Source organism: Sceloporus occidentalis, unplaced genomic scaffold, assembly GCF_023333645.1.
Source record: "Sceloporus occidentalis isolate IW3139 unplaced genomic scaffold, rSceOcc1.0.p SCAF_5, whole genome shotgun sequence".
Classification (NCBI taxonomy): domain Eukaryota; kingdom Metazoa; phylum Chordata; class Lepidosauria; order Squamata; family Phrynosomatidae; genus Sceloporus; species Sceloporus occidentalis.
Genome location: NW_028316985.1, coordinates 25002741 through 25026707, shown reverse-complemented (window position 1 = coordinate 25026707; position 23967 = coordinate 25002741). Strand labels below are relative to the sequence as shown.

General features: G+C 40.8%; 1 protein-coding gene across 3 annotated transcripts in view; it reads right to left on the bottom strand.

Annotated features, from left to right (window-relative positions):
- Positions 1-305: 305 nt before the first annotated feature.
- The window catches only part of SLC37A3 (solute carrier family 37 member 3), a 33985-nt gene continuing 10323 nt past the window's right edge, over positions 306-23967 (bottom strand). For all 3 annotated transcript variants that reach the window (XM_089527907.1, XM_089527906.1, XM_089527909.1), the window contains 14 exons: positions 23422-23600; positions 22166-22280; positions 20305-20397; positions 18415-18498; positions 17920-18065; positions 15964-16060; positions 14486-14570; positions 12428-12645; positions 11043-11184; positions 10236-10337; positions 7950-7997; positions 6938-7089; positions 5456-5521; positions 306-3709 (listed from right to left, as the gene is read on the bottom strand). In XM_089527907.1, the coding sequence (XP_089384033.1) occupies positions 3617-3709; positions 5456-5521; positions 6938-7089; positions 7950-7997; positions 10236-10337; positions 11043-11184; positions 12428-12645; positions 14486-14570; positions 15964-16060; positions 17920-18065; positions 18415-18498; positions 20305-20397; positions 22166-22280; positions 23422-23516 (1536 nt within the window). In that variant the 5' untranslated portion in view covers positions 23517-23600 and the 3' untranslated portion in view covers positions 306-3616. The remainder of the gene's footprint in view (positions 3710-5455; positions 5522-6937; positions 7090-7949; positions 7998-10235; positions 10338-11042; positions 11185-12427; positions 12646-14485; positions 14571-15963; positions 16061-17919; positions 18066-18414; positions 18499-20304; positions 20398-22165; positions 22281-23421; positions 23601-23967) is intronic.

The following is a 23967-nucleotide window of genomic DNA, read 5'->3' as shown; positions in this document are numbered from 1 at the left end:
CTAGGGATGACAGAAGTTGTAATCCAATGCACTTGATGGCCCACCAGGTTGGAGAAAGCTGCTTTGGAATATCTCCCATGTCAGCCAAGGAATCCATGGTGCCTTAAACCAAAACACAGGGACACTGTGCAAACATCAGGGGGCTGAATATGTATTGGATCCACATGAACAACCCCATTCTTTGTAGATTTCCCCAACCAATGCTAACAAAAAGACAGAAACGGGTTGTGTGCCTACATTATACAACTGGGGAGAGGTATCTATTAAAGGATTAAAATTCAAAGCATACTGCTTTCATGACAAAATTAGACTGTTTAAATGTTTTAATATCTTCAGTGACAAAAGTAAAATGTAACAGTGAAGAGTTGTTTAGCCAATGTTTCAACTGAGTGGTAAGGGGCAAGGAAGTAAAAAACAATCAGATCTACACCTTTGGGCTGCAGGTGGATTGGATTCCCAAACAAAAATCAGAGAAAATAACCCCTTCCAAAAAGATTAGGCAGGATTGGGTGAGACACCGTTTAAAAAAAAGACACCCAGAAATTAAGCAATCACAAACAGAAGTAATCTGGAGATGAATAGCTCTGCAGAAAGAAAGCAACATAATTCAGTAAGAGGCCCTTGAGGTACCAAGAATACTTCAGTTACAACAGCCATAACAAGATTAAACATTTACATTCATAAATAAAAAATTTCAAAAAAAGTATCACTGCATCTACATATTTATAAAGGCAGTTTTGGAAGAAAAAAAATTCACAGATAATTGTTTCTGTCCCCCTCCCTCTCAGCTACAAGAACAAACTAAGCTGAAAATTCATTGACAGGAAGACATCCAACTCAGCAGATATAACATGGGGGATTCAGGATTTGAAAGCCAACCTGGGGACCCCAAAAGGTTAGTGCTGAATTTAAGGTCCTAGAGATATAAACATCTACACCTTACAATGTATGGCCATCTAGGACCAAACTTTGTGTGCCTAACTGATGAATAGGCAAGATAGCAACAGATTTTTTCCCATACATGTGGGGGTAATGGCATACCTTTTCTTCAGTTCATTCTAAATACCACATGGGGGCATAATGGGTGTGTCTAAAACCCCATAAATGCAGACAAGCTCATATAGCTACCTGCTCATATAGCTACCTAGCACGGCCCCCAATCCCAAATCTGAAATCTGAGCAGAGACTAGAAAAGTGATTTAGTTCAGAACATGGCAGCCAGACTGGTCTCTGGTACATCCAGAAGAGACCATATAACACCGATCCTAAGATCACTCCACTGGCTGCCCATCAGTTTCCGGGCCCAGTACAAGGTGTTGGTTATTACCTTTAAAGCCCTAAATTGCTTGGGTCCAACCTATCTTTGGGACTGCCTCCTTCCATATAATCCTCCCCACACACTTAGATCCTTGGGGAAAAACTTGTTACAGCCTTGTAAAACTAGGCTGTCCACGACCTCCCAGAGGACCTTTTCAGCTATTGCTCCCAGACTGTGGAATGGCCTGCTGGATGAGATCCGTCATATTACCACCCTAAATAGCTTTTAAAAAGCAATAAAGTCGGATCTCTTTTGGCAGGCCTTTCCTGAACAGGCCCCTGGCCATCAGAAGGAAAATCAAATGCTGACTTCAACACAGTTTATTGAATTGTTTTTAAAGTATGTTTTATGTTTTAAATTCCACACTGTTTAATTGTATTTTAAGAGGGGTGGGTTGGGGCTTTGGACTGTATATTTTAACCTTGTAAGCCGCCCCGATTGCATTTTGCAGAGAGGCAGGATATAAATCAATTTTATTATTATTATTTATTATTATTATTTTAGACTGCAATTAAGAATCTAACAGCCAGCATGACTACAAGATTCTGAAGCTGTAGTCCAAAAAGTAACATTTCCAAGCTCTGAACTAGTTGACAGACCCTTTGTTTTTTTTTTTTTTGGGGGGGGGGTGCATGAGAGAGAGAGAGAGATTGAGAGGCAAGCAAATATATACTTTGTCCAAATGTCTGCAAGAGCATGCCAGGTGGACAAACAGAAAAGGTACATTCACAAAGCTTAAGACACCAGATGTGAAGAAAGATTACATCCAATTCAGCCAAATAGATTGTTATCCCTATCTGCTGAACATATAGGTCAGGGCTAGTCATGAAGTAGAAAGAACAACCATGAGCTGGCTGCCCAAAATGACAACCCCACAGGGAAGTTCCTTTCTTCCTTCTAGTCACTTACATCTCAACACTATCACGCTGAGTACCTCCCTGCCCTCATTCAAATGCCACCAGGACATGAACTACAGGTTACATAGCAAGAGAAAGCTGGAAAGAAGGATGTGACTTGGATGTCTTCCTGACAAGAAATTTGGAGGTCTCTATCCATCTGAGAAATCACCAAAATAAGACCATAAGCTATCACAGCTAGTCAAACAGAGATGATCACAGGTAATTAATTACCTGCTTACTTCCCAATCTGCTTCTAAAATCCATTTAAAACCACAACACAAGCATTTACCTTAATTTTAAGGACTCTGGTAAAAACTTTGATTGCCACTTTCTAGCTAAAATATGTTTGCCTCCACAAATCTCCACAGATGCAGCCTCATTTTCCCTTAACATTAGGAAGCTAAGAGAAGAATAAATCAAGTGTGGAATGCAATTGCACTGCTGGACCTGGGAAAGTTAAATTACCATGGGCAATAATATCCAGACAGGACAAATATTTAGAAATCAAATAAAAAAGCCTACTACATCCATTCTTTTTACATGAGCTTACTTCCACAGTTTTCTGTTGTGTGTTGTGTAAATAAAAAAACAGGTAAGTAATAGGGAAAACAAGCTTTTGGCACAATCAGTTTGTGAAAACCTGTGCTGGACTGACCTGAAGCCAATCTGAAATGAGGTTTTGGTACCAAATGACAAAAGGTATTTCTCCCTCGTTGCTAACAGGAATCACAAAGTGGGGTGTCAGTTTTCTGCATTTGGCAACTGAAAGGCGTCCAGACATAGCATAAAGATCCAAGCAGATAACAGTAAAAAGAATATGGGACAGGCAGTTTAAATGGAGTCATCAGCAACAAGTGGTCAAGTTTTTTCCTGGACAATTTTGCTGCAGGCAGCAGTTCCAATCTGAATTCTCCCCGCTCCCCTCTGGGACCCATAGATAGCATTGACTTGGTTAAGAGATAATAATAAGACAATCCTGAACTCTTTCCCTGGACATGCTCCTTTTCTTTTGGATTTCTTTAGCAGGGGAGAGTTTGAAGAGGAGATCTCCTGGTTGAGGCTCAAGAAACTGCAGCCTGAGCTTGAAGACTTGATCACCATGACTACATAAGCTGGCCCTGAGAACAGGAGGTAAAATTTTAAAAAGAAAAAGGAAGAACCTTTCTTCTACATTCAGCAAATCCATGTTACAGAAGGCTGTAGTGTATCTTCACATGGGATTCAGACACCAACATCTGGGCAGCTAGATCCCTTTGTGGCCATGTTTAACCCTGCTTCCGATCTTAGTGGATATAAATAAGGACGTAAAGGTGAAGCACCAAAGCCCCTCTCCCCTCAGCAACCTTCCTTGAGGAGTCCCATTTAATGGTCCAGAGAGAGGGGCAGAGAGAGAGGGCGGTCAGCCAGTCAACCTGCGCAAGCGCCTGGACTCCAGGAGCATATTGACATCCTTCACAATTAAAGGTGTGATGAACAGCACTGTTAAACTGATCTGTGAAAAGAAAGGGGATGAAGGATGTTAAGGCATGTGTGCACTCCAGTTCTGTGCCATGATGGCATTACCTCTAAGGCTCATTTCATATACTACACACAGCTAAACAGCAACAATAATGTTTGTCAGTCCATCTGCAGTTGCTCCCAGATCACATATCACTACTGCAACAATAGGGATTTTTTTCCAGAGATGTGAGATCTCAGCTTGTAGTCTTGATATTTCGCATTTTTTTCCTTTTCCATGATGCCGTTGTCTGTGCAGTGCCTGCATGCACTCCTAAAGAAAGAGCAGGCAGCCTGCGGTGCTCAGTTAAATTTCAAAAGGTTGCTGTGAGTAATCAGTTCAGGTGCCCACTGGTTAGGTGCAGAAGGAAAGAAAGAATGAGACAGAAATAGAGAGAATGAAACAGACAGAGAGAGAAGATGGCAGCAGAAGCAGTGCAAGAAAAATAGTAAGCACCTCAACATTTGCTACGGGCTCCACCCACTACTGGCACACAGTAATGACAGATTATTCACAAGGCCCTGATGGGGTGTTGGGGGTGGGGATTACCCATCCTAAAACATTTCACAGCACAATACTGGATGGATTTCACCACAAGTTTCATTTAAATTCAATGAGGCATATTCATTTATTAAGCATATTTAAGACTGCAGTCTCAATGCATAGTGTGACCCTAAAAATACAGTCTCTAGTGATGGCAAACACTGGCAAGTAGTGGCTGAGGTTTCCAGCTGGGCAATTCTTTAAGGGAGAACTTCTCACATCACTGTCAGGCAGGAAACAGTTCAAACACAAAAAAGGTACCACCTCACTTTTCACACAAGGCTGATTCAGTGTGGAACAATCGGTCTTGTGTGAAAAACAGATCAACCACCCTATCCACTTCTCTGCCTCCGGCCTCTCTCTCTCTTCACCTTCTTTCAACTGCATTATTTCAGCTACATCTCAGGCCACCTGCCTTGGGAAGAAGATTGAAATTTGCATCTCTCTCATGGGGTTCGCATGAAGCAGCAAAGGCTTGGGATAAAAGAGAGGATCATGAAAGCTCATCACTCCATTTCTTCCCAGAAAAAAAACCTAGCAAAAGGTTCATTAGAGGAAAGAAACTGGGCACTAGGCAGCCACAAGTAGCATAACAGCTATAAAGCTAGGCTACGAATCAGGACATTCTTGGGTTGACTTTTACTTCTGCTGCTAACTCAGTAGGGCTGCAATCCTACATACATCTGGAACTAAGCCCTACTGAAGGGAGCTGCTGTCTGAACAGACATGTGCAGGATTGAACTTAGGTGACATTAGCCAAACTCTCTTAGCCTCAACTTCCATCTGTAATGTGGGTATAATAATGTCTGCCTGTCCAGCAGTGCTGTAGTCAAGATTACAGCAGGATGGGTGAAACACACAAAAGTGATAATGTAATCCCTATGAGTTGTTGGTTTGGCCCAGATTATACTTACCTGTCCAGTCTTGGAAAGATAGTGAGCGACTAAAACCTGGAGGAGAGATGAGCTATCTTTGCCAAGGATATGAGTTAGGCCCTTGTCACCTGGAATTAACTAATATTAATTTAACATGTGGATTTAGGAGGAAATACAAGGGTAAAATAGAAGGGAATGTACACCTTCCTTTTGTTTTTAAACTAAATACTGTAGTGTCACTTCTCATGAAATTCTCATCAAGAACTGGTTCATTATTCACAGCCTCAAATAATAATAAAAAAAAAAACATTAGAGTCCTTACCATCAGGATGAAGAAATAGAAATCCCACATCCATCCCAAATTCTCCTGGATTAGAGAAACCAGGTACTAAAAAGAAGAGCAAAAAAGATAGTGAGACTTTGGGTCATTAAGTAATGCAGTTTTTCTTCTTTCTCCTTTCTTCCTTGCACCCACCTGTCAAACCTCAAAAGGCAAACAGTGAGCCTGTAAGGGCACATTTGGGTGAAGGTGGTCCTTAAGGTGCCAGAATCCAAGCTGCTCAAAGCTTTCACAATTGAGACCACTGGTACACTGGGGCAAAACAGACTGCCCCAAAGGGGCGGGTTGAGGCCGCCCTGAGAAAGTTAGATTGGGGCCATGGCATCCACACACTGCAGCCCCAATCTGCCTTTTTGCCAGCCCAAAAAGAAGTGGCAAATAGCCACTCATTTTTGCACTAGTAAAAAGTCAGCCTTTCTACCCCGCCGCAGATGGAAGCCGGCTTTCAGGCACTCTGGGGCATGTGGTCTGTAAACACAGCACTGTTGGTGCGCCTAGAAGCCAGCCCACGTGTGGGCAGCCAGGCGGTGTGAAGCCAGCTTCAGAGAATGTGGCATCAAAGGGACAGTCTGTTTCACCCTACTCAAGTCGAAGGAAAATAATTTTGCAACCCACCAGATGTGTTGGACTGTATCTCCCAGAAGTACTAGCTACACAGCCAGTGGTACAGAATGATGTGAGATGCAGTCTTACATCATCACAAAGGCCACCAAATTCCCACTGTATTCTAAATCTAACATTGTCTTTCTTCTCTCCACTGTCTCATGTGGGAGATCTTTTCTCACATGCTGCTTATAACACTTTCACTAGATATCTGAATGATGGGTTCATGGCCTATGAACCATTTATTCTACCTCTGACCTATTTTATTCTACCTCTGACCTGATTTTTTCGCAAATTAAAAACTAATGAAGTTTGTTACTACTGTATGACAAAGTAACACAATTAACACAAAGTAATTACAATTAAGTAAGGATTTTTTTAATAAAAAAACCCCACAAAATTCACACAATTGATAATATCTGGACACTTTTGACTAAATCTGGTTGCTAGTTCCAACAAGAACGGACTCACTGAATCAACGGGGTTTATTTAAATGTTCACTTAATATTCAGTGATGAAAAATGGATTTACTTTAGTTGAGGTTAGCAACTGGAGTTGGACCTTTCAATACAGAACTATGATATATGTTATTTTACATTATTAAAAGCTATGTGTTAATAAAAACACATTTTTAAAAAAAGAACTTGAGATGCAACCAACATTACGATCAAGAGATACTTTTAGTAAAATGCTATTAATGCTATTGAAAAAAAATATATCATTTTTTATAAACCTGAACCACCTGGGCAATATGTTTCACCCTTTCAAAAAATAAATAGAAATCAGATCATTATGATCTCTGTAATCATTCACAGGTAAACATTTAAGAGATGATTCTGGGTCCTTCTGTATCTCTCTCACCTGACCCACAGCTGCTCCAATGCTCCCAGTGCCATCCACAATCCCTGTGACAGTTGCCAGAGCTTCACTGCTTCCCCTCACCATTTCTTGACGCCCCAAGTCAGCGGAAATGGCAGAGCTGATCATGTTGGAAGGGCCACCAATGCAGCACCCTAATGACCACCAAAGTAGAAGGCAGAAAGACATGAGAGCTCTGTAAGGACAGACATTATTCTTGAGCAAAGCTCAGAAAACTAACCTTTTTGCATCTCCCAGAATCCCTCAGACAAGGCCAATGGTTATGCTGGTTGGGACTATACTGGGAGCTATACTTCAAAAGCATTACTTTTCCAAACTTGGTTTTGGAGACAAAGCAATGTGTTTGTTGCCATGTCCCCTACAGCCACTAAATTCAGGCACAGATTGAACTGAACTGACTTCATTTTTATTTTATTTTTTAAAGGTGAGCAACTTATGACTTGTAGTCTTGACTCTGCTACCAAAAGTTCATGGGAGTTCATTCAACATTATCTGCTTGGCCACAATCTGTCCAGACCAAATGAAAAGCATTGTTTTAAAAAAGACAGAAAATGCATGTATGTGAACTATCAATGGTGGCTTCAATCATCCAGGAGGATTGTGGCATATTAAAGACGAATAGATTTATTATGGCAAAAGCTTTTGTACATTTTATACATCTATAAGCGCTGTGATTCTACTTCACTAGCAGGTTTATAAACACACACATACACACAAAGTGATTAAACAGGAAAGGCTGGCACTGTGATCTTTTCTATTGTTCAGGAAGATGGGGAAAAAGAATATTTCTTTCTCCTACAGCTGAAAATATACAGCTATACACTAGAACCACTAGAGATCACATTTTTACTCTTATACCAATGAGACAAAGCCTTCTTCATCTGTTCTGCCCCAATAAAATGGTACCATTTATTTTTCACTTATTTGATTTTTATTCTGCCTTGCAATTAAAAAACACACTCCATATAGCTATCTAATGTCATTAAACGATTACCTGTTAGTGCCATGAGAAATGCATTGATAGGTTTGCTGTTTGGTGAATCTGTAAAAAAAAATTTAAAAAAAACATGTTGAGTTCATAATTCCTCTTTGCCACAGACATGCCAGACTAAGACTAGGGAAACACAAGTCAAAATCCCCACACAAATATGGAACAGTCACTATCACTCTACTTAAACTACAGTACCTTTTGGCTACTATGAACATGAAAGAAAGGTCAGTCATATACACTGTGATAGGATTTTTCCAGAAAGGATGTTGTAGAAAATAAAAAGTAATATGTAATAAAAATAAATAAAAATTAAGTGCCACCCTTAGGAAAGGGGAGAGACTGCAGAAGTGTTTTACTCTGTTTAGGCTTTTATTGAACCCATGGAATAATTCTGAATCCATTTTTATTTGTCAGAAATTCCCAAGAGTTGAGTTTAACATCTGCAATGGTATTTTCTACCCACCACTCATCTGTGTGTTGAATGACAATAAACTCAACCTGGTAGACCATTACACACACAGTTAATATAGGCCAAGTCCTTAGTCCCTGGGATGAAAAATATGCTTCTAGTTTTATTTTCTGATAAGTATGTGCATCTACATATAGATAAAGAATGGGCAGGTTGGGTGGGAGGGAATCATTTTAGTCCCTATGATGTATTGAACCGTTTTACTGTCTCAGAATGCATCAGAATCTTTAATATTTTTAGATTTAAATATCTATGTTGACAGGTTATCAAATTAAGAGAGGATTTCACCATTGCCCATGAAGTTCCTGAAGTTATTCTTTCTAAAAACCTTAGAAAGCCATTCCTCAGTATCAGCCTCATCAAAATGATGAGAAGCAACAATGCTTCTTTCACTAAAAACTTAGCTGGCTTCTAATCTGAAACATGTCATCTCCTGTTCTTATAAGTGATATGATGACAGCCCCATAAGAAATACTTGTACTGAATGAGACCATTTGTGTACTTAGCCATGCATCATCAGTTCTGACTGACAGCAATGGCTTTCCAGGATCTGAGGCAAAATTCTTCCATAACTCTCCCTGAATACCTCTGCTATTTCCTGGGGATCTCCCTCCAAGAATTCCTCACATTCAACCTGTGCTCAGCCACCAAAATCTGACAAAACCAGCTGTCTTCTTTGTGGCCTGCTGAAAACAGGAAAATAGATCTTTCTCCTGTCAAAAGATCACATTACACAAATCTTTAAGAGGCAAAGTTGCACTCTGTTAAACTCTCATGTTTGCATAGGATAATCCTATGACAACAAGAGCCCACGCAAGAAAAGACATCCCATGCAGCAGCGATGGGGAAAATGCACCTACAAAATACAACCCCTGGCCATTTTTATGCCCCACAGGTTTCCCAATTTTGTGAGAGGATTTTTTTAATTGTCCCCAAATAGTGCAATTTTTCCACTTGTTTACTGCAGCCCCCAGCCATTTTAGGCCCTGGAGAGGTGTTTTTCCAATAGGATGTAACTAAGAATGTGTCTCCAGGCTTACTTCCTGTTGGAAAAAAAAATAAAAAATAAAAGAATAATTTCAGGGGTGTGTAGAAAGGAACGAAGCCCTTCCATGTCCCTCATAGGGCCCTAACCCTCAACAGGTGTCCATGCCTGCTGTACACCTTGCCTCCCAACTCTTAGAATCAACATAGCATCAAGACTTTAGCACCAACCTAGGGTTCTCCAGATACTGTATATTGGGACATGATGTCCATCTTCCCACAGCCATATTCAGAAAGATCAAGTCAGGTTGACTTTGCAGTAAGGTATAATGGGAAAGATTACTCTTCCTTCTAGCTATAAAACTGCCATGTCCAGCCCACCCATCTTCATAAAAAATGAGTCTGACACAAAGCACAAGGAAGTGCATATGTGCACATACATACTCTCTAAAATAATCATTTTTTCTACAGAGCAGGCCACACTAAATGTCCTTCTTATGACTCATTTTAAGAAGCAGCATGAAACACAGCATCTTTCAGGTGCAGACCTCCAGAAGCATTTGGACAGCCACTGGTGCAAACAGGTTGCTGGAGCAGATGATGATGGACCCTGGCCTGATCATCCTGCAGCCTCTTTTGATATTGTTTATCAGAACCAACAGAGGCACCAAATTCTGGTTTCATTAAATTCAGAACATGACTGTAGCATACCTCCATCACCTCTTTAACCATAACTACATGGGTCTACACCATAAATTGGAAGAAAACAAGAAAATAAACAAGTTAAACCTGAGCCCAACCAATTCAGCACAGGCCCCAGAAAGAAAAGTACTCACGGCTGTAGCCAACAAGACATGCAATAGCCAACACCAGGCTGCAGGCTAACACTGGTGATCTCTTCTGCAGCACATCAGAAATTAAGCCCTGGATGGTGCCACCTGAAGAAAGAAAAGGAAGGTAGGGCCTTCTGGTTAGGAATGCACAACACTCAATGTTGTGTTTTAGCAATCTTAAGCTACATCACAATGGCAGACGGATGTGTAAAAATACCACTATCAACAACACCACCAAAGCTCAGATTTTATGATTTAAAAGCACAAGTACCCCAAATTTAATCTGTCTGTGTCTTGGTTCTTCTCATGGCTCCTAGTCCATGCTGTATTGAAGCGTGCAAATGTGATCTACCAGATGTTTTTGGGTTGCAAGCTGTATCAGCCCTAGCCAGCATAACCACTGGGAGGAATTCTGGGAGTTGAAAGGCCACAATTGCCACTCCTGTCCTTCTGTCCCACTCCTGTCTTACACATAGTCATACCACTGTTTCCTTACTCCTTTCTCATCTTTGATGCTTGAAAAATATACCAATTATTGCAAAATACACAACAAATAAGTAGAAATACAACACATTCTACATTATGCAATATGCCCACAGGATATTTTTGGACCACACCTCTCATGAACCCTGACCACTGCTACACTTGTTGGGGTCTATGGATGTTGCAGTCCAAAATGCCTAGAGGGTTTCAGGTTGTCTGCCCCTGGAGAAAATGTGAGGTTAAGTTTAGAATTAAAAATCCTGCTCTGCTACATCCAATCTGACGTTGTCAGATACATCAGGGGGGAAAATGTGTTCAAATTCATACCTATAATTCCTCCAACATCATACCAAATTGAGAGCTGATCAGCTTCTGCTTCCTTCCATTTAAATTTGCTGCTGAGGTAGAAAGGCAGCCAGAAGAAAAATGAATAGTTCACTAGTTTCAAGCAGGCATAGGCCAGGGAATACTGAAACAAAAACAGAATGCCATTAGAACAGAAGGAAGGACAGTATAAGAGTCTTGGATCAGAGAGGCTTGGGTTCAACCTGTTCCATCATAAGGCCTGCTAAGTGACTCAGAGATCATCAGCATCTCTCAGCCAAACCTATTTCACTGCTATGAAAATTAAAATGAGAAGCACTGAACAAAACCATCTACCCTACCATGCTGACAGAATTTCTCCATGTCATTACAATTGCCAGTATGAGAAAAGCTGGGTAGTCTTACTGAACACAGGTGGGAATTACTGTATATAATCAACTGTAAGTTGACCTCATGTATAAGTTGAGGGCAGGTTTTGGGGCCAAAATTATGGATTTTGCCATGACCCATGGATAAGTCGAGAGTAAAACTTGGAGGCTCTTCTAGTATGTGTATGTGTGCACACAGCAAGAGGAATTCTAACTGAGGCTTTCTGCTTCAGCGTTTCAACTTTGATTTCACTCTTGACTCCCCAGACAGCAGCTGCCAGCGCAGGACAGAGAGCGACTGTTTGTTTGTTTTTTGTTTAACAGCAATCAATCACCCAGGACTCTTTCTGTTTGGCTCAAGAGAAAAAGAAACTATCTCCCAACTGCATGGAGAAATAAAAAAAAAAATCTGCTATCACATTACCATACTAACTAATCAATAAGTTGACCTGGGATTTTGGGGTCAATTTTTGGGCATAAATTTTTAGATTTATAGACAAATATATATGGTATGCTGCCCATAAACCATACGCAGCCCACAGAGTGGATTCTGCAGCCTGCAGGCCCACTCTTCCCATGGCTGGAGACCCCCCAAAATGCCTGAAAATCATGAAATGCTGCTTCTTGAAGCCTCTAGAAGTGTCTAAAGAAAGCTTAAGGGCTTTGCAGTACTCTCATTGACATTTTTCCACTGTTCTTTCAAAAATGGAAGTAAATTTCTGTCACTTTCATTTTGGGGGGAAAAATGTGAAAAATGCATTTTTAGAGGGGGTTTGGCTCATAACAGGACCCTAGGGGAGCAAAATTAGCCCCTACACACATTTGAAACCTACACTGGAGCCTTACATCTCTAATAAATACAGAACTTGAAGGAACGACTTTTGTACTACAACTCCCACACATCACTAGCCAGCACTGAGGTATTATGGGAGTTGTTGCCCTGCCCCTCCCCCCAAATAATAATCCTACCTTTTCCAAGCCTGGGTAAAAACATTTCATAACAATGCTGGGAGTGCTCACCAACAGAACACCAGGAAGACAACACGCCTGAAAAAATCCAATGGCCTCAGGCTGAGGATCACTGTTGATGCTGCTGCTGCTACTCAAATCGGTGGCCTGGATGGAATAATTTGGATCTTCATCCTCATCATCATTTTCCCTATCTTTGCCACCAATCAAGGGCTCTGTGGCATCTTCTTCAGCATCACCATCAACTTCTTCATCAACATCAGGGAGCCCTAAAAGAACACACACAGAGCCGCAGTCTGAAAACAACAGAGAAGAGCATCCCCCTCTCCCAGCATTTGCTCCTCTAAGTCAATTTTTTCCTCCCTTCTGATTTGCTTGCTTGCTCTCCCCATACCTCAAGTCTTTCTCCTTTGGCTTAGAAATGCTTCTAGATGGTGTGCTGCAGAGTCGGCAGTTTCTACCCCTGGTCTTCTAGCGCTCTCCAAAGTATCCTGTCTGATCCTGGAGCCGGCTCTGTCTGCTCTGAGTGTCTGGCCATTAGTTGGAAGACACAACAAATTAGTGCATTCCCCTATTTAACTGGGGGTGAACTTTTCCATCTGCAAGATCTACAGCACCATCTGCACTGTTGGCTGGTATCAAAGCCAGAGCTTGGAAAATGTAGCCAACCAAACTACTAAACTTTTCTAGGCTCTGCCCAAAACAAAGATACTGAAGTCTACCAGCAGCCTTTCTAGTAGATGACCTAAAAGGAAGTCCCCCCCCCCCCCCATGGTAGGCTCTCTAAAACTGTCTGAGCTAAGATCTCCAAGTATTCAGTTATCAAGGTCATTACATATCCACTCATCCTCTGCAACTACTTCAGATCCCTCTGTCCCTTTCAGGTACACACATTTCATGTAGATCTAATTACTGAGCTTGCCAGCTGCTAACCTTGAACAGGCCCTGGATAGCTGCTATAAATAAGAACTCTTGGGAAGTGCTGTCTTGTTTATTACTTTTTATCAGCAGCCATTCTACCTGGCTGCATCAGAGTGGCTGGGTGAGATAAGTAGGTCCTATCCCCTGGCTGAACCAATTTTCATTCAGAGCCTCACTTCCAGAGCTGTCCCTGTTAGCAGCCATTCCAGATCAGAGACACAATACAGCAAGGTTGCACCCATCTACCTGACTAGGACCAAGTGTAAGGTGGCTCTTCTTAAGTCCAAAACATCCAGAGGACCAAGGATGAAGGCTACAGCTCCAGGCAGTCAGGTGGCTATGTTAATTACTAAAACTAAAGGTGCTTGCTTGTCTTATTTATTCTAAGCATTTTTACTCTGTTCTTCAGTTGAAAAGGAGCTCCCAGTCCTACCTAAAAGATCACTAAGATAGTCCTCGTACTTAAACTTACAATCGAAAAAACTCAATAGGCTTCTCCAATAGAAGTGTGCCTAAATATCAAGATCATTGACAAAGGTTAATCTTTCTGTTCCAAGCTCATCACTGAAGGGCCCAGATAGAGGGCCTTTTTAGTGGCTTCATCCAGACTCTGCAGGTCCTTGCCCAGAAAGATCCATATCTCATTTCATAATAGTCTTTTGTCTCAGTGCAAAGAACATCATATCATAAAGGCTTTTGGCCATTAGTTGGTTTTGTTAATTTTAATTTCAGATGTTCATTCATATACCTATCGTTTTATCATTTTGACTTCTGTTGCTCTGTGTCTTCTTTAAAATGATTGGTTTTAGACGTTTTTTTCAGCTTGGGCTATTTCTTTCACTTGGTTAGTTGTCTCAAACTTGGTCAAAACGTAGCAAACATGCTTTAAAACAGGGGTTGGCAACTTGTGGCCCTGCAAATATTTTTGAAGTACATGTCCATTATTCCTGACCACTGGCTATGTTGGCAAGGGCTACAGTCCAGTAACATCCCACCCACCCTAATCTGAATAAGCAAACAGATACTGTGCCATGTGGACTGAATGTCACAGGCTGGCACAATTTTTTTCCCCAGAAACAGTTAAATGGTGTGCCAAGACAAAATTAAATGTGCCCTTAGTCCAATACTGGGAATTTGGCTTTGAAAGCTGGGAAGTCAACTGAGGCTTAAGACAAAACATCTACTCACCTACTTCTTTGGGAGAAATCACAAGGCCAAAGAAGACAATGACTCCTCCAGCAAACTGTACCGATGCTGTCACCAAGAAAGCATACTGAAAGACAGAAAGCAAAAACAGATTTCTGTTGCATAATTCTTAGATTTCCTCACAAAAATTTAAGTAATTTGTGCTTCCTTTTAAAAGTGTTCTGTGCCTCTGCAGGTACTTCTAAATTGGCAAAACATAAATGATAAATCCATTAAGAACAGCCTCATGTGAAAGGGCTAAAAGCAATACTTGAAAAGGGGAAGAGACATGCATCATATAACCTTTGTTCACATAACATGATGGCAAACCATACTAAGCATTCTGCCACCCTGCCACCCCACAAAAAACAAACAAACATAGGGTTTATTTCCACTTTTTTAAAGGCTATTCTGAGCCAGCTTTTCAGATCTGTCCAATTCCCAGGTAAAATATTTTAATAAAAATCAACAGAGCTGAGAAAATGCAAATGAAGAGCTAATAAAATAACCAATAAAAAACCAGTCATGAAAAAATGGTATAAAATAGAAATAGGCAGTTTGAAATAAGTCAGGTGTCTAGACTAGCACACACTTCTGGCAAGCTGCTTCCAAAGCTTCATGGCCACCATCAAAAAGTTTATTTAGTAATAACAGTTAACACCATCATCAGAAATTTCTTATCTGGTGATCCTAGTGGACATAAAGAAGGGAATGATTCAAGATATCCTGTTGGATTTTCACAGCCTTTAATAGTGAGCATAATAAATCAGCATGGAAGCAGTACAATGGAGATAAGAGGTTTGCAGTGGTCCATTCAACACACTGAAACACTCATCAGGCTGCCTTGTTTTGGATTCATTTCGAGACAGTTTCCAGACAGTTTTCAAGAGCAGCCCCAGGCAGACTGTTGGATTTAGTAGAGTACTACGTCACTGCTTATATATCTGTGGCTTTAATACTAACTCTCCAACACACCTGAAGAAATAGAAGGAAATGCAGTAAACTCATACTAAAATAAGGGCCCAAACAGAGAGGCCAAAATAAAGCTGCTTTGGGTCACTTTGGAGATATGCTGTTTAAATGACACATGCATCTTAAGAGGCCAAAAGCTGTGCCAAAGCTGCGTTCCATTCTTTAGGATTGGAACATGGCTTTGGCGTGGCTTCCAGCATACCTCCAAAGTGACCCGAAGCAGCTTTATTTTGGCCTGTCTGTTTGGGCCCTAAATCAGTTACTTTTAAAACTGTTTGATTCCCCTTCATCTCCTTTTTCCTTATATTGAAAAAGACTAACATGGTTATCTCTCTGAAATTCATCACATATCCAATAGTTTCATGTAGAAATTGAGCATCAGAGGCAATATGAATCCCCCAGGGACATGAGAACTGAGCTCTCAAGCATAGAAACAATAATTTGCAATACCAGAAGTCATGAAGGGGCCCAATCGATACAGAAGGCAAATTACAGGCAGTTCCACCCACCTCGTAGCCATATTGCAGAACTGAGGATGCAAGGAATGCTCCAATTATGTTGCCCACGGATGCGCAGGCACTCCAGAGGCCAAAGACAAACCCTCTCCTGAATTGAAATAAAATTATCAGAAGATAAGTGAGCTGGACAAAAGTCAGGATGAGAAGTCATTTTCATGTTCAACTTATGATACTTGAAACTGTGATACACAGTGAAATTTGCCTCCACTCCCCACAAGAAGCAAACTTAGGCCCTATACAGACAGGCCAAAATAAAGCTGCTTCAGGTCACTTTGAAGGTATGGTGTTTCAATGATGCATGCGTCCTAAGAGTCTGGAAGCTGCACCAAAGCTGCACTCCAGTCCTTAGGACTGGAGCATGGCATCGGTACGGCTTCTGGACTCTTAGGAAACATGTATCATTTAAACAGCATACTTGCAAAGTGACTCAAAGCAGCTTTATTTTGGCCTGTCTGTTTCAGGCCATGGTTTATCTTTTAAATTACAATTTCAGTCATGACGACTACTGATGTTATTAGTTCAGAGATACTTAATGGGCACATTCAGTCTTGTCAGTTATCTCACAGTGTTTATAGCTGTTAGTCTGAAGTTTTGTACTTTTGCTGTTGTTCTGTGCCAAAGCACTAGTTCTAATAATCATTTCCTTCATTTACAAATACATACAGTTTATATGTAACTGAAACTCTCTGTTTGGGTGAGAGGAATAACCAGTAAAATTATAGCACAATAAAATATGTGAAGGAAACACAAAAATCATTTTCACATGGAAAAGAGGGGAAGGACTAATAAAGTGAAGACAGCAGAATAAAAACCACAGAGTTAAAATAATTTTAAAAGTGTGAGAAAATAAAGGTAATAGCCTAGTGCCAAGTGGGGTTCTTTATTTCTTCAGCTAAAGAGTCCCTCCCACACAGATATTCCCACAATAACCCTGTGAGGCAGGTCAGGCTGACTGTGTGTGATTGACCCAAGATCACCCAGTGGATTCCATGGCTTGTGGGGACTAGAACTAGTTCTCCCACATCCTAGTCCACTACTGTCTAGTGCACCACATAGGCTATAACTAATGGGAACTATTCCATGGGAACTAAACCCTGTTTTTTTTACTGACTGATGCCTGAATTATCCAACTGGGAAAGAAAATCAATAAACTGCTAGGACTGGCTTTTTGTATGTTGCATACAGTTTTTATGGCAAAGCCAAAAATATCCATAGGATAAGCAAGGCAAGAAAAAAAAAATTATTTAAAAATGGAGCCTGTTTATTCTATCATTGTTGTCATGTGCCTTCAAGTCATTTCCAATTTATAGCTACCCCTAAGGTGGGATTTTCTTGGCAAGAATTGTTCAGAGGAGATTTGCTTTTCCCTTTTTCCAAGGGTGAGAGAGTGTGACTTGACCAAGGTTACCCCAGTGGGTTTCCATGGTAGAATGCAAACCTTGGTCTCCAGAGTGATAGTCCATTGCTTATTTTCTTGCTTTGCACTTTCTTGCTTTTCACTGGAATAAGGAAGGTCATAAAGGAGTACAACCTCATGCCATTATAATAGAAAATAGTAGTACCTTAGGAATCTTTAAGCTGGGTTGTAAATACAACTGAAGTACACATTTTGCAAGCAACTTCAGTACAGACTCCATTCGGAAATGTTTAAGTGTTATATTCATTTTATTGGATTTTGTAGGAGTAAACACAAATAAAATATTTAAAAGGTGGTATGGGGAAGCATGGACTGCCAGCCTATTTTTCCTATGTATGTGAAAAAGGCATACAAATCTGTGTTTTCACCAGGAAGAGTAGGAGTGTTCATAAGGAAATAGTGCAGGTTTCTTAAATTCAAACAACAACAAAATGTAGATACTCAAGCCATATGGCAATGAAGGCTCTGTTGTAAAGCACACATAAGGAAAAGAGATAAAGCACTAATGAATAAAGGAGGAACAAACATACCCAGCTTTGCCAAACCAGTTTCCCATGACAGCTACGACACAAGGCCAGCCAGTGGACTGTAGCAAGCCATTCACAATCCATACACAGCAATAGAACCACTTGTTATAGAAATGCAGCCATTCAGTGACAGTGCCAAACACAAACACCTGGAAAGGAAAGGAACGATTGTAATTGCATGAGGAAAGCAAATGAGCCTATAACAGTCACTAGCCCATCCTATTCACGTGTGGCCTAGAAGAAAAAGCATAAGTCTTTTCTAAAAACTTCTCAGCTTGGTTACCTGGAAATAATTTCTGCTTGGCACAGGAAACCAAGTCTCCATGTTCTATTAAGCTGAAAATCTGAGATGTTTCTTCTTAGAATTCCTGGCATTCATTCTCTGGCATTCAGAAATAAATCTGAATATAATGTTAGGGGATTCTCTAAGTCAAAACTAAGTTCTGTATAACTATCATCCCCTCCCAATGTGGATAATGTCAAGATCTTCCAACTTACCACTAATGCAGAGGAGCACATGCCAAATGACAGGACCCAACGCATATTCAGACGATCCCCAACAATACCACTGACAAAAAGACCCTGAAATTAGAGGACACTTTTATTCAATAAGAATTGGATCAACTAACATTCAGTCCAAGAAAGTTTTACATTATCACAATATCACAAGTTATTTGGTGTTTTGTGTAAGAGACATTCAGCATCAACATGAAACTTTATATAGTTCCGGGAAAAGACATTAGCACTGCCTCTATGTCTCCTCAGCTATGAAGCTCACATTGGACATAATCACTTAGGTAGGTGGAAACACATACAGAAGGAAAATATGGAGAAAGCTTTGGATTTTTCTCTGATAATTGTTCCGGGGGAGGGGGGATTGGGGGAAACACACAAAAAAGGTCTTCTCTCAAATATTTTTCCTAGTAGAATGACTGACATGCTTTTGAAGACAAAGGTTTGCTCACTCATCGTATACAGTAAAGATATCTATATAAAACAATTTACAATATTAGAGAAAGATCAATCCTTTGTATAATATAGGCTAGGAATGGGAAAACTAGAGGTCTTCAGAGGCTACTGAATTATACCTTCCATCATGGTTCACCATTAACTATCTAGCTGGAGCTGATGAGAGTTGCTCTCTAGCGGACCACACACCCCACACTCTTTCTGCAGATATACAGAAGCTTCCCATTCCTGATCATTTCATCCTCAGCCGCCCTTTCCATGTATGTCAAGCTCCCAGTACCTAACTTGTCCCTTTTTTAAAACTATGAGCCTGCCAGTAACACATGGCTTTAAAAAAACCAGGCAAAGTGCTGAATTTTTTTTTAAGCGTTGCATGAATTATTGAAATGACTCAGTACTTTCCACACCCAACAACAATGTGCAGGTATGATCACATACCATTCAAAGTCATTAGGATATTGGAAAGGCAAAATGAAGTAAAATACATTCCTCCAACTAGCCTTCTGCCATTGTTAGTGTACCTCTTCACTGAGTGGCAGAAAGGCTCCTGGTTCAATCCCTGGCATCTCCAGGTAAGACAGTGAAAACCTCCTGTCTGAAAACCTGATGCCAATCAATGTGACAATAATAAGCCAGATTCAAAGGTCTGACTCAGTTTAAGTCATAAAAAGCCTTGTAGAAATGTCAATATGGTGGCTTGCTGAAGTCAAAACAATGCAAGCCTTCTTGCACCTGAAGATTCACAGGTATTATCTCGCATAAACTTCCATTGATTACAGCGCACTTCCCATCAAAAGCATGACAGAAATTTTAATACAAATGGTTAGATGGATAGGTGGGGGAAATGGGCAAAGAGAAATAAAACAAGTACCAACATAGGTGATTATCTTAACGGTGTTCAGATTACCAAACAGTGGTCTGGAGGCCACCAGGATACTCTACCATAGATAAAGAGATTAAGATATGTTTCATGATGAAAAATATTTTTCCAAACCAAGTATAAAACAAAGTTTAATTTCTAAATCAGGACTGGGAAGTCAAAGAGACTTCCAATTCACTTCCTGTTGGGTAGTAATACACACATAAATGAGGTGATGGATATATTTCATGAGCTTAAAAGTCTTTGACCCTACTCACAACAGTTTCTTGTAGCACCTTTAAAGCTAGTCAGTTTTATTATGGCATATGTATGTTGTTGTGGAAATGGTCCACTGGCCATAAAGTTTTATGCCATTATAAAATTGGTGAGCCTTTAGGTTGCCACAAGACCTTTCACTGTTATCTGTTGTAATAGGCTAACTGAAGTGGTAAATAAAAAGCAATTTCCAATTTTCAAAGAAACTATGAATTTACAATCTTGGAGTTTGGTTTCCTTCTCTCTTCAGGCTGCTACAGCTGTATGGAAAAACATCTACTCACCACAGCATAAGAGAACAGGAAGATGGTGTCCAGCGTCCCAAGAAAAAGGGTGGCTTCTTTTTCATCAGGAAATAAATGACTGCTGTTCCAGAGCTGCAAAGAAAAGCAACATCGGTGTTAATGAGTCGTGGTCTCAAATGTGCTGTGGGACAAAATACTGTCTCACACCAGGGCAAGAACGAAGAGGGACAACTAAAGAGCCATGCTGGCTACGATATATCTGGGAGTTTTTCCTAGCTCTGTTTGGAACGTGACCAGAGAAGAGCAACCAAGGTAATCAAAGCTCTGGAAACCAAGCCTTGGGAAGAACAACTTAGGGAATTGGGTATGTTTAGCCTGGAGAAGAGAAAACTGAGGGCTGGCATGATAGCTCTCTTTAAACATCTGAAGAGATGTCATATAGAAGATAGAGCCAGCTTGTTTTCTGTTACTCCAGAGACCAGAATACAAACCAATGGATTCAAATTACAAGAAAAGAGATTCCACCTAGACATCATGAAGAACTATTTTTTACTGTAAGAGCTGTTTGATAGTGAAATAGACTGCCTCAGGGAGTGGTGGGCTCTCCATCTTTGGAGATCTTTAAACAGAGGTTGGATGACCATCTTTCAGGAGTGCTTTAGTTGTATATTACTGCATGACAGGGGCTTGGCCGAGCTTTCACAACCATACATAGAAATAGACAATCCTTGGGGTGCTTTCCAATTCTATGATTCTAAGTGTTACAAAAAGAGGCACATAAGTGATTGCAGCCTTAAGCTGGAGCCATGCTAATTTGTGGAGCAACATTCAGTGCTGTAACACCAGTTCCTGCCACAAGAGGTCAGTCCATTTTACAGATGTCTTTAGATTAAGGGTGGCTAACTACAGCTCTCCAGATGTTGCTGGGCTGCCATGCCCATTGTCTCTCAGCAGTGCTGCTTCGAGTTGTTGGAAGTTTCCGTCCAACATCTTCTGGAAGGGCACTTGCTCATCACCTCAGCTTTGGATAAATATATTAATCCCTGAAGATGGTGAAGATGTCCTGTCTCCTCTTATTTTGACAAAGATTTCCATCAGAAGTTTCCCAGAGAGGGCTGATTCACACATTAAGTTTTTAAAGGATATGTAGTTCCCATTTCATCACTACATACACAGAAATGTCTCCTTAAAAGACTTGTCTGTTGCTGCAAAAGGACCTCGGCCTGATGCCTCCATGGTTTCTCTTAAGGAAAATTTCCATTCCCTAGAGAGAGCGGAACATTCCTAGAAAGCAAGTAATGTAGAAATGGAAGACATCATGTGGTTTCCTTTCCCCTAGTTTTCAGGAGCTTAGCTGTACCAAACACATCCAATGTCCAACAGAGTAAATATTTAACTGAAGCAAGATTACCTCTGCACACTTGCCTGTGGAAGAAAATGCTGTATCCCCTCCTAATTCCGTGAAAAGATTAATGATAAGGCATGTCCCCCTCCCCCAGCCATTATTTTATTTCATTGTTCCTTAATCCATGTCATGCAGGCCTCAGTGCATTGAAATCAGCCACGTGGAAGGTGCCATGAACAGGCAGCAGATCACGCTTCTGTAAGTGTGCCAGTGTCAGAGTGACACCTGAGTTTAAGTACTGGACAAGACCCAAAAAAAGCACAAAAGATTGGCTTTGCCTTCAGCACTCTTACAGAATGGAGAAAGGAGCTTCACATGAACAGCTTGGAGAGACAAGATCTACAACTCCCAGAATCTCCCAGCCAGCTATGGTCGCAGCTGTGTTGGGTTGGGGGTTCTGTGAACTATAGTGCAAAAAAGAACAAAAAAAGCAACTTTGCTAAGCTTTGCAGAGTGGACATAGTTTGACAAGGTCAACAAACCTAATACTCTCACCTCATAGGGTTCAAGATTGAGGGCAGAATCGTTAAAGCAGGAAGGGGTCCACTGGCTGGAGATGCTGACCTTGACATTGCTGAATGTCTTCCGAGAGGCATGAAGTAGAGAGTAGCTGGGAATTTAACAGAGTGAGGAAGAGAAAATAAGAATAACACACATAGAATTATATCAGACTTGAACAAAAAGCTTTACCGAGAGAGGCAGTGCTCTTGCTTTCCCAAAAAATACTTTTGGTTCAAATTGAAAAAGAATCAACAACACCAACAAAAAAACCCTGAAGCATTTGCATGTGCAAACGTATGCAGATGGGTAAAGTGTGGTCACCCAGATTTTGCTGGACTCACATATCTCTCACCACTAGCTTTCCTGGCCTGGAATGATAGGAACTGCAGTCTGACCACGTCTGAAGGGCCAAATTGATGCAGACAAAGTAAAAGGAAATCTAGAGCAGCCCTGTTGGATCAAACCAGAGGGCTACCTAGTTTAGCATGAAGTTTCCCAAACAGCAACTAGATGCCCAAAGGAAGTCCATAAGCAACAACCTTCTCCTTCTGTTATGCTCCAGCAATTGGTATGGGGCTTACCCAGATCTGGAGGGGAAGATGCTCTTCTTTCTGCCTGACAGTCTCATGAAGCCCAATAATTTGGGGGAGGGGTCTTCAAAACATAAACACTAACAGAAAAGACTACTATCAAAGTAGATGTATGAACCCTGATGGTTTAGACATAAGGCCTCTATCCTCTTATCAGAAAACCAACAATAGGCCTCATCTGTCTTTGCTCCCACGTAACTGGCATTCAAAGCCACACTGCCTCTGATCTGGAGATAAGTATACAATTGCCATGGCTTGTTTTTATTTCTTTATGAATTTCCAGTAGAAAAAAAAATTGGCTGAAAAATGAAGGTGTAGTCATCACAGACAATGACAAGACTGCAGAGCAAGAGGTGAAGAACCTTTGAACTGCACGATATTTTGGACAATTACTCTCAAAGTCCTTTACCATTTGCAATGGTGGCTGGAGAATCTGGGTAATGAAGTTCAAAACTTCTGGAGGGCCATAGGTTCCCTAATTCTCTTGCAGAGAACAGACATCAGAACATCCAATACTTACCAAAAAGCAAAAACAAACCACTAGCAAAGACTACGGTATATTGATTGGCAAAGTCCACAACAGTTTCTGCACACCTCTCTGCATCTAGAGAGTTTGAACAATGAAATGGCTGTCACACATATGCAACAGCAACAACCTACCTGAAGAAAGTGAGCAGGAACACAGCAAGATGATAGTGTGTGAACTGTGACATATACGCCCTTTTTGCAGGCTGCCTCCTCAAAACTCCAGGCATTGCCACCTTCTAGCTTCCCTATTCCCACCCTCAACCCCTTCGCCCTTTTAAGGCTGAAAGGCAGGTTAGGTCATTCTCTTCTCTCTGAGGGAAAAAAAGAGAAATAAAGTTAAGCCAAATTTAAACAAACACTGGGTGTATCCATGTTGCACAACTGTAAGCAGTTTGATTTGACTTTAACTGCTTTGGCTTCATCCTATGGAATCCTAGGATTTGAGAACAGAAATCAAATCCTTCATTCCCTTGAACTACAGCACTGGAGCTTTCTGACAGAGGAGCCTAAGTACTTCACCAAATTACAAACCCCAGGATTCCATAGGGCACAGCCTTGGCAGTTGAAGTGGTATCAAAGTGCTATGACTGTATAGTGTGGATATATCAAAGAGTTTAAGACTGCACATGCCTTCAAGCTCCCTATTGACTTATGACAACCCTGTGAATCTCTTAAGAG